Source organism: Vipera ursinii (genome assembly GCF_947247035.1).
Source record: "Vipera ursinii genome assembly, chromosome: 6".
Classification (NCBI taxonomy): domain Eukaryota; kingdom Metazoa; phylum Chordata; class Lepidosauria; order Squamata; family Viperidae; genus Vipera; species Vipera ursinii.
In genome coordinates, this window is record NC_139515.1 from 62,599,420 (window position 1) to 62,614,581 (window position 15,162).

At 41.2% G+C, this 15,162-nt stretch overlaps 1 protein-coding gene across 1 annotated transcript; it reads left to right on the forward strand.

Moving 5' to 3' along the window:
• Window positions 1–585: 585 nt before the first annotated feature.
• On the forward strand, window positions 586–14,808 carry ANKRD54 (ankyrin repeat domain 54). The gene is made up of 8 exons (XM_083365467.1): window positions 586–887; window positions 3,332–3,379; window positions 4,522–4,620; window positions 6,621–6,692; window positions 7,400–7,447; window positions 7,537–7,661; window positions 12,265–12,372; window positions 12,824–14,808. The coding sequence occupies exons 1-8, from the start codon at window positions 656–658 to the stop codon at window positions 12,896–12,898; spliced, it is 807 nt and encodes a 268-aa protein (XP_083221593.1). The 5' UTR covers window positions 586–655; the 3' UTR covers window positions 12,899–14,808.
• The last annotated feature ends 354 nt before the right edge of the window (window positions 14,809–15,162 follow it).

Consider the following 15,162-nt stretch of genomic DNA (forward strand, 5'->3'; position numbering starts at 1 on the left):
ATAACTTTTATTACATTTCTCCGAATTGCTCAAGTGCTATAATATCCTGTGTATAAATGGGGTTTCTAATGAAATGTTGGTATGCATTCTGCACTTTCGTTCAGGGTGGTATGGTAGTTAAAGCTCTTCCCCCCTCCCCATTTGCAAGCTGTGCTTTCACTTCCTTCCCCCGAAGAAATAGCACCATTCTTTTTTGCTGCTTGGGATGTCCGCTTGCCCTTCTCCCTTTTCACATTCAGATACCTCTTATGTGTAAGGGGTGCTGTTTTTCCTATGCAAAGATGCGCATTTGAAAGAGCGTTTTATTCTAGTGTGTAATGCTTATACCCTCCCCAAAGGATGTGCTGGACTGGACATCAGCCAGTAATAATCGCCGACTGTGGCCATCAACCTTCCCAGTCTTGCGCCCAAAGGCATCTACTCCGTCCTTGGCTGTAGACCGGATTCTCACCTTTAAGGAAAGTTTCCCTTCCCGTCATTCTCAGTCTGTCGCTTACGGCATCCGACTACTCCTATTGGCTGCTACTTGCCTTGTTCCCTTCCTTTTATTTCTATGGTTACGCGAATTCCCCCGCCTCCCGTCAGCGAGCTTCGGATTTCTGGGCCCGCTTTAAGCGAAGGCTTGTGGGGGGGGGAGGGCCGGAGGGCCGGAGGGATGGAAGGCGGTAGCCCCAGCCAAGCCAGCCCAGCCGATGCCGCGAACATGTTTTCCCTGGCGGGTCTTGGCGTGGCCTTGCGGACCATCCCCGAGACCCCGGATCCGGCTGCTTTGGGCTACTTGCAGCTGCCGTGGCAGACGGAACACCGCGTGTGCAAGATCATCAGTCGCCGCCGCAGAGACGCCCGGCTACACCGCAGGGTGGGCCCTCTGGGCAAGGAGATTCACGGTGAGGGGCTGGCCGTGGGGCTAAGGCGGGAGGGCGGTCGCTCTTCTTCTTAGCCCGTGACCGAAAGGCCGGCGGCCGCCCTCTCCTTACCGGAGACTGAGATGGTAGGAACCCCCTGGCTGAATTGTTTAGGACAGGGGTAGGCAACCTCGGCTCTTTTATGACTCGTGGACTTCAACTCCCAGAATTCCTGAGCCAGCTATGCTGGCTCAGGAATTCTGGGAGTTGAAGTCCACGAGTCATAAAAGAGTCGAGGTTGCCGACCCCTGGTCTAGGAGCTGGCTCAGGAATTCTGGGAGTTGAAGTCCACGAGTCATAAAAGAGTCGAGGTTGCCGACCCCTGGTCTAGGAGCTGGCTCAGGAATTCTGGGAGTTGAAGTCCACGAGTCATAAAAGAGTCGAGGTTGCCGACCCCTGGTCTAGGAGCAGCAGGCGGAGGGGGTATTGGGGAGCTCCAGTCTGTGGCTTCGTCAGGAATTTGGAGCTCTTCCATGCTTTACTGCAAAAGCAGCGGGTTGGAATGGAGTTGTCAAATACAGGTAGTCCTCGACTTGCAACAGTTCGTTTAGTGATTGTTCAAAGTACCTGGGGCATTTTAAAAAGTGGCTTATCATCATTTTTCAAACTTAATGAGCATTGCGGTATCCCCGTGGTCACATGGTCAAAATTCCGATGATGGGCAAGTGGTTCATGTCTCCCACATTTCAGTGTCCCAGGGTCATGTGATTAGCTTTTGCAACCTTCTGACAAGAAAAGTCAATGGAGAAACCAGATTCACTTAACAACCATGCTACTAATTTAACAACTGCAGTGATTCACTTAACAACTGTGGCAAGAAAGGTCGTGAAATGGAGCAAAGTTCACTTAACAAATGTCCCACTTAACAACATAAATTTTGGGCTCAGTTGTCGTAAGTTGAGGACTACCTGTAGATACGGATAAGGGACTAAACATTCAAGGAAACACACTTAGGCATGGACACATACTTGTTCCTGTGATAATCCAAACCAACCTTCCCCAACCTGATCTATTCCAGTTGGCGTTCATAATTGTCCAACAACCTTCCCTGTTGCCAGGATGAAGGACAGGACTTTTCATAATAGCTTCTATGTTTTGGAACACACTGCTCCTGGCAGGATGCTTTGGCTTATTTCAACAAGCCAAAACACTTGCAAGCATTAATTGTACTATTACGGGTGGTATGTTTTGTTTTAATGAGGGCTTATTAACCATGTTTTTCTTTTGTTGTGTGCCACCTGGAGCATGTTTGATTGGATTGCCTACAAATATTATAGATAAAAATACTGGACTGTGTAAGGGAATTATCGTTCATGCATCTGCAGAGCACTGATCTGGGTTGTTAAAATTGTGGGGCGGCGGGGAAGAGAAAAATGTATTACAAGCATGGCTTAGTGATGTACATTTGAAATAATTTTGCCTGTTAGATATGAAGTCACCAGATTTCTGATTTTGTATTAAAAGAATGCATGTAGTTTAAATTGTGAATAAAATGAGGTAGCTTGTGTTATGTTATATATTAAGGATTAACAGATTTGTGATGAGTAAATTTGGTCAAAGCAATCCAGTTATAACTATTAATTGCAACTGACTGCTAGGAAAATTTGTAATATATTGAAGCCTGTGAAGTTTGTTTTGTTCTGTTCTGTTTTATGTATTCTGGATAAATAGTAGTAGAAATGTGGACAAAGTTTGCTCACTTCTCAGAGTAAATTTTTTTAGGAGAAGCAAACTGGGAAAACCTTGTACTCTGGTGCTCCTCTCTTTCCAGATACAAAAGGGTCATTAATTCTTGAAAGATCTTTTCAGTCAAAATCATACCAAAGCCCTCAAATTATGAGAAAAGAGAAGTCAAAATTATTTGGCTTTGCCCCATCCAGGAACATTGTTGAAAATGCCTCCTTTGGCCAACTAGCCCATAACCCCCTAATTGGAAAATATTACCTACCCTTTTTGCCAAGAGAAGGAGATGGTCTGTTTCGCTGTTGTTTCCAATACTAAAATTAATTTTAAGAAGTAAAAAAAATTCCCACAGAAAGTCATGACACCTGAATAATTATGAATCCACTAGCTAGAGTTATCACAGATATAAAACGCATAAAACACTGCATCACTGCATTCTGCCAGTAAAAGATCACCCTTGAGGAGAAGGGATGGATCAGGGGCGGATCAGGGGTGTCAAACTGCCGGCCCACGGGCCAGTTGCATCATACGGAGGCTGCGCCCACCCCAGCTCCGACAATGCAAAAAAAGTTGTGATACGTCGCAACACGTCACGTGACATGGCGAGTTTGACACCTGTGATGTCGATTGTGTATAGTAAAAGAGTCACAAAACCTTCGTTTAACCAAACCTGATATATTTGTGTTTGTTTTGCTTTTTATAAAATTAAACTGAGAAGGAAATAACTCTCTCTTTTTCCACAGCTTTAAAAAGATTGAGAGAAGCTGCTAATTCAAATGATTTGGAAACAGGTAACATTGCATCGGTCAGAATTTGATTTATAGCTCCATGTATTTTCCCCTACGTAGGCTTTGTTGGAGAAATATGGGTCTTATAAAATGACAGGCTGTAAACAAGAACAGATTGTTTATGATGAGAATGTTCAATAATACAGTATTAGATTCCTAAGAATTCCATTGGAATGTAAGTTTTTTTTAAAAAAAAATCAGCTTGGAGGAAACTCAGGTAGGCCTGAAAATGGGTCTGTTAACAAAAATGTTAGTTCCTCCCCCTTCTTCTACCTATGTTTTATCTTCTTTTATCTCCTAGTTTCCGTTTTAAGTCTTTCCTGACCAATTCTGTCTTATTGTAAGATGAATACACTAGTGGAGGCTTGTAAATAATTTTCTCAAAGAAATTTGTTTATGGAAATGTTGGCTAGAAGAAATACAGAGGGCTAGATTTCAGTGCTTTGCTAGCTAACCCTCCACCTTCACTTTCCTCATTTGCCTGCATATCTAATTTCTTGGCATGCAGTTCCTGATTGCCAATCAGGATTATGAGACGAGTACAGTTACTAGAAGTTTACATTGTAGGAATATGAACTTTTTCTATCTTTATCTCATTAACTATATTAAATATTCTCCTCTTTCTAAACTTTAGCTGAAATCAGAAGTTTAGACTTAATTTGTCTGAAGAGTGTAGTGAGATATTTGAATTTGTCAATTTTTTTTCTTTCAATTGAATAAGGAAGCAAAATTTAAATAGAAGTGTAGTTCTGGAAGGGACAATGTCCTAACTATCCGAAGTCCAGATATGGATTAAAATTTGCATTTAATGTTTTCATTAAAAGAAATATAAGTCCACATTGATTGAAACAACTACTATGTGCAGGGGGGCGGGGTTGTGGATGCTTTTTTCTGCTATTTCACTTTGAGCTTGAAAGGAAGTAACTTATTGATGCTGAATTGCTTGGCAAGAATGGATATTGAAAAGATCTGAATGAATTTGTGCATGCATCATTTGTTTCTTTTAAAATAAACTTTCAGCATTAAGTATTGTTCTTTGAAAGTTTTGCAACATTTTAAGCTAGGATACTGATGGTGATTTTTTTTAGCCAATTAAATCTTCAGGTTATTAATGCTTCCTTTTCTTTCTTATTTGGTGGCATCAGTAATACAACTCCTGGAAGATGGGGCAGACCCCTGTGCTGCCGATGACAAGGGTCGAACAGCCCTGCACTTTGCTTCTTGTAATGGAAATGATCGCATTGGTAAGCCAATTAAAAAAATGGGAACGCTCACTTTAGATGCCACTTCATCATTGCTGATGATTTTCAAAAGCATTTGTAAATTTTAGCAGGGGAGTTCACTGTTCCTAGCAGATGGGAGGAAACTGGGCAGAAGTAATGGACATAGATCAGTGTTTCTCAACCTTAGGAAAGTTATGACGTATAGACTTTAGCTCCCAGAATTCCACAGCCAGCTATGCTGGATGAGGAATTCTGGGAGTTGAAACCCATGCATCTTAAATTAGCTAAGGTTGAGAAACACTGATATAGATTATTACAGGACAGAAAGAAGTCAGAAGTGGAGATATCCTTATGAAGTATATTTTCTAAAACAGTGTTTCTCAACCTGGGCAAGTTTAAGATGGGTGGATTTCAACTCCCAGAATTCCCCAGCCAGAAAAGCAAAGTTTAACATGGCTGGTTGGCTGGCTGGGGAATCCTGGAAGTTGAAGTCCATCCCTCTTAAACTTGCCCAGGTTGAGAAAGACTATTCTAAATGCAATATTGCAGAGATTACCTGATGTCCAGAATAATTCAGAGAGGTGTTATGGTTTTATAACAGGCTTTGGGCGTGTTCCTTGAAATATTTGGTTAAAAAAAATAAGAATAGAAAAAGAAAAAGAACATAGGTAGCACCAGCATCCTTAATTAAAACTTTTCTGTCCCCTTCTAGGTTGAATGAGACTTGTATATTGGATAGAGGACAGATTCAGTTAAGCTAATATCAGTTCACTGTGGTCATTTTGGTTACCAAGTGTTGAGTAAAGTCTAAGATGGCTTCTTGCTTCAAAGATGGGCAGTTTGAGATGTGAGGGTCCATTACTTAACTTTACATATTTTCCAAAGTGCCCTGGAGGCCGATGGATAAAGCTGTGATATTATTCAATAAGATGTACTTAAACATTGCTGGTATATTCTTGGAGTCAGTGTGATTAAGAAGGATCTGAGAGAGCTAATATTCTCATTGGCAAATGATATTTGGGGGTGGGTGGGGGCGGGCATCTGCAGTGATGCTTGTGTTTCAAAATGGCAGATTGTCAGAATCCATTTATATCACATTTCATAATTGTATAGGTAGAACAACGTGCTATTACTGGGGATTCTGCCATCTCTCCGAGGGGGGGGGGAGAGGATGGTTACTAAAGCGATTTTCAAACAACAGGGGATGTTTTAACGGGGGAAGGGAGGGGGACAGACAGATCTGGTTTGTGTCTTCATTTACAACTGAAAAAGGGAAGCAATAACCATAAAACCAAGGAGAGTTCCCTTTCCCATGGAAGGACCTGACACCTAGCAACTGACCAAATGGATGAGGGGAGGGACTGGAATGGGAATGGTTTATATAGGATTGAAATGTAACTTTTCTCAGATTCCGTCTTGTATTCCCACAATCGATTCCTTCCTAGTAAACATTTTCCTTTTGGACTAAACTTGCATCCAAGAGTTCTTATTTCCTAAGATGTGGATTGAGGTGGGTCCTGACACAGATACTATTAGGCAAGTAAAGCCTTGGCCCTTTTTATGGGTACAGTAATGCAATGCATGTTAAAAGAGAGTTGAGCTTTAATCCTCTGATCATGACCATTATTTTGAAGCCGATGACCCTCATTATAGATATCCCTTTACTTTTGAAGAGCCCCCAAATGTGGCAGATTAGCTCACATTGTGCTGTGGCAGTTTATTTTGCTGGCAATTCTGTGTGAACTTGAGACAATGGGCCCCATTCAGTAGCGCTTCATATGGAAGCTTGACTGTTTCAAGGGACACAAAAGCATCATTTTATTATGGGGACCTGTTCCATTAAAGTACTTAGGAAAAGAGATATATTTTGATGAGATGCAGCTAGGACCGGTTGCTATCCATCTCCAATAGTTGCTATAAATGAATGAATTCTGTAAAACTATTATGACCCTGGGCTAATACCTGAGATATTTCTGTATGGTTTTCAAAGTAAACTTGAGAAACTCTTCTTCATGTTTTAGTGCAATTGCTTTTAGACCATGGTGCTGATCCAAACCAGCGAGATGGATTGGGGAACACTCCCTTGCATTTAGGTAAGCATGATTTATCTGAAATTTCTTCTCTCTTTTTTTTTTCTGAAGAAATCTGCTGAAACTAGATTTGCTTTAAATTTAGGCAGCAGTAGCCTGGGACGCACGTGGAAACATTTCTTAGAGTAAACCAGGAAATTGCCCATTCAAGTATTACCAAGCCGAGAGTGACCATATGCTAACTTTTGCCTTTGGAACTGGCCCACATCTGCCATACAAAAAGCATAATATTTACTTTTCAGGACTAGCTTAATGCTTACTGCGATAATTTCTATAAAGTATATCTTAGCATTTTTTTATTTAAAAGGAAATTACATCTGGATGTAAGCAGTTCCATATCTCATGTTTCAAAATATTGGATTGCAATAAACTTAGATTAATGATCCAGCACACCTAAACTTGCACCAAAGAGCTGGTGATATTCTGTTTAGTTCTTGTAGGTTCTATAAGATTCTTAACTTTTTCTGCAGCCTTTCTCTAGTACAGATTTGGTGAGACTGCATTGATTTGCTTAATGCCGTGACATGAAGCTGAGATTAGATTTCTCAGTTTGCATTCTTAGTTAATATACTATATTTACAAAGGGAGCTTTTTGGAAATATAGTCTTTACTGTACAAATAAAGTTGTGATTCTGATCAGACCTAGTGTAACCCCACTGTTTTACTTCAAAGCACTCCTTAGTTCTGTGTCTTATATTTCCCCTCCCCAGCTGCCTGCACGAACCATGTTCCTGTCATCACCATGCTGCTCCGTGGAGGTAACCTTTCTTTTTGGCAATTCTAAAGCTGACCTTTCTTCTCGTGCTCTTTCAACGTGTTTTTCTTACTCTGCATTTACATATCTCAGGAGCTCGAGTGGATGCCCTGGATCGAGCTGGAAGGACCCCTCTGCACTTGGCCAGGTCAAAGTTAAATATCCTGCAAGATGGCCTCTCACAGAGCTTGGAGGTTGTGCGCCTTGAAGTAAAGCAGGTACCAGAAAGGTTATCCTGGATTTAAGGGGCTGCAGGTGTTCTACACTTAAGAGTTGTCTCTGGGCATCCTAGAAGACATTTGGGACTGAGGAATGTATGTGGACATAGGAGTTTGGTGTCACTGATTCTGAGACAAAGGCAAAGGTGTATAAACCTCATTCCCACACTAGACTAGAAAGGGAAAAACCCCTTTGGCTTCGAGGATTGAACTTCTAAGATGTAATTGGCCACTCAGATTAGTTGGATATGGCAGAGGTCTTGATAAGTCTAAACAAAAAAGAAATCTAATCTTTGAAAGGTTTTAGGTCAAGGGGTATTTATTTTATTTATTTATTTTATTACATTTATATACCACCCTTTCCCGAAGGACTCAGGGCGGTTTACAGGGTAATTAAAAACCAAGATACAAAAGTTAAAAACAAGTTTAAAAAAATTACATTTGTCCCTGTATAAATAAAACCCCAGTTAAAATAAGATTAATCCTCAGCCTGGGCCAGAGAGCTCGAAGAGCCAGGTCTTCAGGTCCTGGCGGAATGAACGGAGGTCGGGGGCAGTCCTCAGCTCCACTGGCAGCTGGTTCCAAAGGGCAGGCGCCCTCACTGAGAAGGCCCTATCCCTGAGTGTCGTCCGCCAGCAATCTCTTACCGGTGGCACCCTGAGAAGACCCTCCCTGTGGGAGCGCACTGGACGAAGGGAACTTGATGCCGGCAGCAGGTGTTCCCTCAGATATCCCGGACCCAAGCCATTTAGGGCTTTATAGGTCATCACCAGCACCTTGAATCTCACCCGGAGGGCAACTGGAAGCCAATGCAGCTCGCGCAGTAGAGGTGTTACATGGGAGTATCGGGAGACCCCCATCACAACTCGCGCGGCCGCATTTTGCACCAGCTGAAGCCTCCGAGTGGTCCTCAAGGGCAGCCCCATGTAGAGAGCGTTGCAGTAGTCTAAACGGGAGCTGACGAGCGCATGAGTGACTGTGCGTAGGGCATCTCGGTGCAGGTAGGGCCGCAACTGGCGCACCAGGCGAACCTGGGCAAAAGCCCCCCTGGTCACGGCTCCTATATGGTCTTCAAAATTGAGTCGTGAATCCAGGAGGACGCCCAAGTTGCGAGCCCTATCAACGGGGGGTAACACCTCACCCCCCATCGTTAGAGATGGAATAGTCTGGTTAACCCGAGATTTAATTTATTAGATTAGATTTATATACCACCCTTTCCCGAAGCCACTCAGTCTTGGCGGGATTGAGATTATTATTATTATTATTTTTTTTTATTGAAAAGTTTTATAAAATACAATTTTCCTTTAAGAAAACCCCCCTTCCCCCTCCCTCCTCCCCTCCCTACCTCCCCCCTATCTCCCCCCCTCCCCCTCCCCCTCCTCCCTCCCCTACCTCCCCCCCTCCACTTCCCCTCCTCCCCCCTCCCCCCCCCCGACTTCCCAGAGCACCGGACTTCCGGTGGCTCCGCGGCGACGGAGGGAGCCTTCCCGGGCTGCCCGCGGCTCAGCTGGTGTTTTTTCGCCCGAAACAGCGCCGATCAGCTGTTCGGGCGAATCTGAAGCCCCCTCCTCGGGAGAAGAGGAGGGGGTGAGCCCCCAGGTGGGGGTTGAGTTCTCCGGGGCCGCCTGAGCTTGGAGCTTGGGCGGCCGAAGGATTGAACTCCCCCGTAGCCTGGGCTGCTCCCAGCTGACCAGCGTCTCTGCTCCGGACTTTATGGAGCAGAGCCAGGCGTCTGCGACCATCCCTGCTTGAAGGAGAGACTATGAAAGGGAAAGAGCAGTACAAGAGGGAAAGATGAAGAGATGAAGAAGATTTTATTTTACTCTCAAGCTTGATGGATTTTGCTTAAAACTTAAAGTGAAAGTGCGTCACAATTGTAAGTAAAAGATGGCGGCGAAACCTCCCCCTAGAACTTTTCGGAGTGCTGGAAATTCTCCGGTGCAACAACAATCATTGCTGCAGGCGTTGCATTCTCCTGATGTATTGACATCGAAGGATCTTGAAAAACATACCCAGTTAATTTTGGAGTCAATGGGTGTTAAATTTCTACAGATGGAGGAGAAATTGGAGAAATTGGAGCAGAGAATGGAAGAAAGGATGGAACAGAAACTTAGAGAAATGAAGGTAGACATTTTGTCCTCAGTGCAAAAAGTTGCTAAATGTGTGGAGGTGCTGGATGATCAAGTGCAAGACTTGATTCAAAAGAATGCTTTATTAGAAGCAAAAGTATTGGAAATTGAAGATTTAAAAGACAAAATTGACAGTGAACAGAGCTTGGCCCAATTTTACCAGATGCAGTTTGCTGTGAGAATTAGAGGCCTAAAAGAGAATATTAAGGAAGATTTAAAGCAGCTGGTTTCTGAGGCTTTTGAGGGAGTATTGAACCATCCAGCATCTGAATTAAAACAAGGTATGGACAAAGTGTTCCGTGTGAATTCGTGGATTGCTAAACAGAGAAAGTTGCCTAGAGATGTGGTGGTTTATTTTGTAAAAAGGGAAATTAGAGATGAAGTTATACAAGCTGCCTACGATACCAAAGTTGTGATTGCTGGTCAACAAGTTTTGGTTTTAAAAGAAATTCCTCCAAAGATTTTAAAGAGAAGGAAGGATTTTATATTTCTTGTGCAAGAGCTCAAGCAAAGAGATATAAGGTTCAGATGGGAGATCCCAGTTGGGTTGAGCTTCATGTATGATGGCAAAAGATACTGTTTGAGTAATGTGAAGCAAGCGCATGATTTTTATAATAATGTCTTGGAAGTAACCCCATCAACACTTCTGGAAGCTGCAGAGGGATCTGGAGAAGGAGAACATCAAGAGGATGAAGATGCACAGATAGACGAGAAGGGTACAGGAGGAGTTCAAGCTGCAACTCTTTTGGATGATCTTAGAGAACAGAGGGTGACGCGTGCTGCCTTAAAATGCTCAAAAAAGAAAAAAAAATAAGACCAGTAGAAATCTATGGAACTTCCACAAAATATTTATAGTTAAGTGGTAGTTGTGTTTTTTAAAAAAAAAAAGTTTTGGGATGCTATGTATGGTAATAGATTTTTTTTTTAATTTGGAATTAATGGACAACTTACGACAGAGGAAGAGGAAGAAAGTTTTGTGGGTTAATGTGGGTTAATTTGTGTAAGAACTATTTATTAATGTGCAAATGAGAATATGTTAAGGTAATAGTGAATTGTGGAAGAACATAGATGGGAATGATGCTAGTTTTCTTTTATTTTAGTTTTTTATATATATTTAGTATTATTAAGGATTGGTTTACTATATACAAGCTAGAGAGTGATGGATTTTAGAGTTTATAATTGTTAGTATATGATTGTTTATGATTGCCTTTTAGATATATACCTTGTATTTTGCTCTGGGATTGAGATTATTATTATTACGTATCTTATTAGGTACCTGTTGGAAGTAAAATCTGCACCTCCCTGGCAACTGTGAAAAAAGAAATTAGAGAAAGTATAGAGCAGATAGAAAAGAAAGGCTTGTTCCCACTCCCCTATTTTATCTGTGACTTGTTGCGGACACATGGCCTTCTACCGTATTTTCTTCCACAGGCTTCAAACTTTTTTGGCCTCTGAAGGTCCCAGGTATATTGCTAGTAAGATCATGAAGCAAACATACTGAAGAGAGCCAATCTACTCTCGAAAATATGTACATAATCCAAACAAGCACAGGTTTTTAAAGTACATATTAAACATTTACCTTTTGTTTTATTTACCTTCTAGCTCTTTATAGCTATAGTATCTTTAGGATCTGCATTTTGCCAGAATGACACTTCATTTCCTTCTGTCTACTGCACTCCAAAATCTGTGGCAATGTATTTGAAATGTTACATTCTGAAATAAGTGCACTAAGCGCATTTGTATAACAGTCACTGCAAAGTTTGGGTCTTCTGTTCATGTGGATCCCAAGTGTTTTGATTTGGAAATGTTTGCTGTAACACTGTAGCTTTCTTGCTACTGTTGTCAGTATCCATACCTATAAAACAGAGATGAAGTCTGATCTAACAATAGAGTTTTACATATATCATGCATGCGTTACCTGCAAAAAATGGGTAGAGCTTTGATTGCATAGTTGTGGTCATTGTGTATAACTTTTTTGCCCATCCTACCCTTGCCTCCTGAATGTCCCTAATAAAACTGTTGGTTAATCTCATTTTTAATCCTTTACCTGTTGAAGGTTGTTGGATTGCCTTGAGTTCATCGCTGGTCAGTTTTTGATGGTGACAGGACTAGTAGGTCAACATTTGGTTTGTTTTTGATTTTTGATTTTTCTATTTTAACTTCATTAACTGCTGAGAGTCATCTATGTGAGATGGGAGGCATTGTAAACCGAATAAATAAATAATACTATTGCTTGTTAAAAAAGGGAGTGCCTTAAGTTTCAGTAAAGAATTAGTTTTATTCCTTCAGTTATATTTATGTTATTTAGTTCTTTTTTCCCCAAGTAGTTAATTTACAGTTGTCTCTGTCCTTTCACTTTACTAAAAATTTATAGTAATTCTTCAGATTTGCTTCAGAATTGGATTTTTAATTAAAAATTTGGGCTTTTTTCATTGTTTGCTGCAAAGCTCATATTTCCATGTTGTTTATTTTAGATCATCCAGATGTTGCGGGAATATCTTGACCGTCTTGGGCGTCATGAACAGAGGGAACAATTGGATGACCTTTGCACAAGGCTACAGATGACTAGCACAAAAGAACAGGTGAGGGATCAAAGAAAATGTTGTACTAGCTGAGCAGTTCTGCAACTTGAGAAACTGGGAGATCCAAAAACTGTTTCATATCACTATGAAATATTTTTAATTATTGGCAAAATACATATATATCACTCGAATTTAGGATAAATACATTCAGAATATATTGGTATTGTAGGAGAGTGTCTGATTTTAAATACATTACTTATTTTAACTGTATTTTGTAGCTATTTGGAGTCAGTTACAGGTCTGTTAAACGCCTTCATGGGAATTAATGACCCAATTTTCGCCCATGGGCTATTGCCATTGTAGGATGGTTTGCTGCTGCTGGATTTCAGCAAAACAATTGGGTTGAGGGACTTCAGCTGCTGCAAAAAGGGGTTAGGCTGCAAGCTGTCCATTTTTGTAGGATTCTTCATCTTCAGGTCCTACATCATCATCCTATGTGCTTCCCCGGCAGGTGGATGAAGTTACTGACCTCTTAGCCAGTTTCACCTCACTCAGCTTGCAGAAGCAGAAGATAGACCAGAGGTAACAGGCTTTTCTATTGTCCTCCCACACCAAAGGAGAAGCCCTGGAAGAAAAGATATCTGGAGCTCCATTGCAGGATTGTTGTTGCCAGCATCAAGCATACGTTTCCTGCTGCACCTGTGTTGAATGGTTTGAAACCATGAGACATTCAATATTCTTTCTTTGGGCCAAGGATTTTTGCTGTGCTGCCTTCAAAGGCAGCTTTATTATTTTGTTTAAGAATCGGGAATGATATTTCAGCTAATGAGGTGCCCCTCTTGAAGGACACTGCCCTCAGGAAATATTAAGTTCTGCAAATAGCATCTTCAGTCTGCTTCCGGATATATTTGGAGAAATGGCAGCTGTTGGCATTTGCTCTGCTTTTAATACCCAATATTTATGCACACAATCAGTGAGCCTTTGTAGAAGGTGACAGACTATAACCTAATTGACAATAGATTAAAAAAACAGGTTGGGAATATTTTAAATGGAGAAATGTTTGTAGGGCTAGCAATACTGCCTATGTCCACTGTTGGAGCAGGGAGAGATTTTATTTATATCGCATACGTGTACACACCTGCACATGTTAAATATATTCACAAGGGCCAGAAATTTCCTTTATGCTGATTTGATTTCCTGCATTTTAGATCACAAAAAGACTGGCATAAATAAATCTACGCTCTGCCCAAGCTTCTCTTGCTTATTATTACTTAAAGGAGCAGAGCAAGAGTAGTTAAAAGTCTTTGGTTGTCTCTTAGCCTGCTAGCACAAAAAGACATTTGCAATAGTTGGGTGATTCCTTTAGGGCAGCCGTGTCAAACTCACGATGTCACGTGACGTTGTGCAACGTATTGGAACTTTTTCACCATTGCCAGCAGTGGGGTGGGTGTGGTTTCCCGATGACCTGGCCGGCGGCAGTTCAACACCCCTGCTTTAGGGTGCTGCAGTGAGTTGCTAGATCATCAGCTGAAATTCTTATTGTGCCCTTTCCTTGTGGCTCTTCCCTTTTTATCTCTGGTTCATAAAATTACAGTACTTGTTCCAGAAGGGAAAAAAAAAGGAGGGAAATAATGTGAAATACATTTGGTGACATGCTAGTTTACTTTCATATGCTGTTTTTCTTCATACAAAGGACATAAAATTGGTTTACAGCTCATGCCAGATTCAGGTACTGTAGCAAGTCATCTGCTTTAAATCAAAATATGTCTCACTGTGATAGTATGTAGGTTGTATGCATATCAAAATATGGTTAGCTATGTTGAATTAGGCACAAACCCTATCTAGGATAATGTAAATGGGCAGTATTTTCCTCTGGTGCCTGTGAATTCCTTGAACATGTGAGACTTTTTTAATGATGCCATTTTAATTGGCTTTGGCTGAGCAGGTTTTGGAAATTCTGCTTCTTTTATGGGAGATTACTTGCTTTTTCATTTTGGTGTTCAAAATGAAAAATACACCTTATTCTGAAGTTCAGCAATTTTCTTTAATCATAAATTTGCTGCATAAGAACTAGTTCAGAGAGAGAGAAAACACCCTCAAAGCTATTGTTATGTCTAACAGGGTCTTTTGACTCCAGCCAACAGTAATTAAAAAGGAAGAAGTCTGTAGCCATTTCAGCATCATCAGAATTCCAAGGTTGTTTAGGTTCCTTGAGATTTGTATCTTCTTATGACTTTATTTTTGGTAAATATTCAGTGTTTGTGGCAAAAGAGTAACTGGATGCGTAACTTTAAAAGAGATACAGTTCTTGGATTTCCTGAATGCATCAGCTTGATAAAGGAATCTTGAATTCTTTCCTAAAGAGGATGCTTTAGTTCTGAATTGGCTCAGACTTTGCTAGAACTGTCACTGTGAATCCAATGAATTTTATTCTATTATACAAGGAGGGTTGGAAGCAATTTATCTTTTCAATAAAACTCTGTTTTGCTGTCAGAATGAGTTTGGGATGTTTATTCTTTCCTGCTTTTATGTTGTTTCCCCTCTTTTAACTCAGTCTGAAGCCATTTCTTTACTGGAACTAACAGCAGTGAAATGAAACGTGACACTGTCCTGTTGCAGTGAGCTCAGAGGATGTAATCGTGATGTACTCGTAATTTCCTCCCTTTAGTCTGTGACTGAAAACCCATTAAGATCTCCTGACTCTTAATGCACTGGGAACTGGGAACATGTAAACAGTGTTTGGAAAAGAGAGGAGTTGATGCTGGCAGATAAAGTCTTCTATCAGTGAGAACTTCTTAACTTGTTTGATCAGGTAGTAAATAGGATAGGGACACAGAAAAGGCTGCTCTG

What these genes read in the sequence shown, in the direction of transcription:
- ANKRD54 (XM_083365467.1), top strand. Translation starts at nt 656, where the DNA reads ATGGAAGGCGGTAGCCCCAGCCAAGCCAGCCCAGCCGATGCCGCGAAC. An exon ending in CACCATGCTGCTCCGTGGAG is followed by an intron (nt 7,448 to 7,536) that starts GTAACCTTTCTT and finishes TACATATCTCAG; the next exon opens with GAGCTCGAGTGGATGCCCTG. An exon ending in TGCGCCTTGAAGTAAAGCAG is followed by an intron (nt 7,662 to 12,264) that starts GTACCAGAAAGG and finishes TGTTTATTTTAG; the next exon opens with ATCATCCAGATGTTGCGGGA.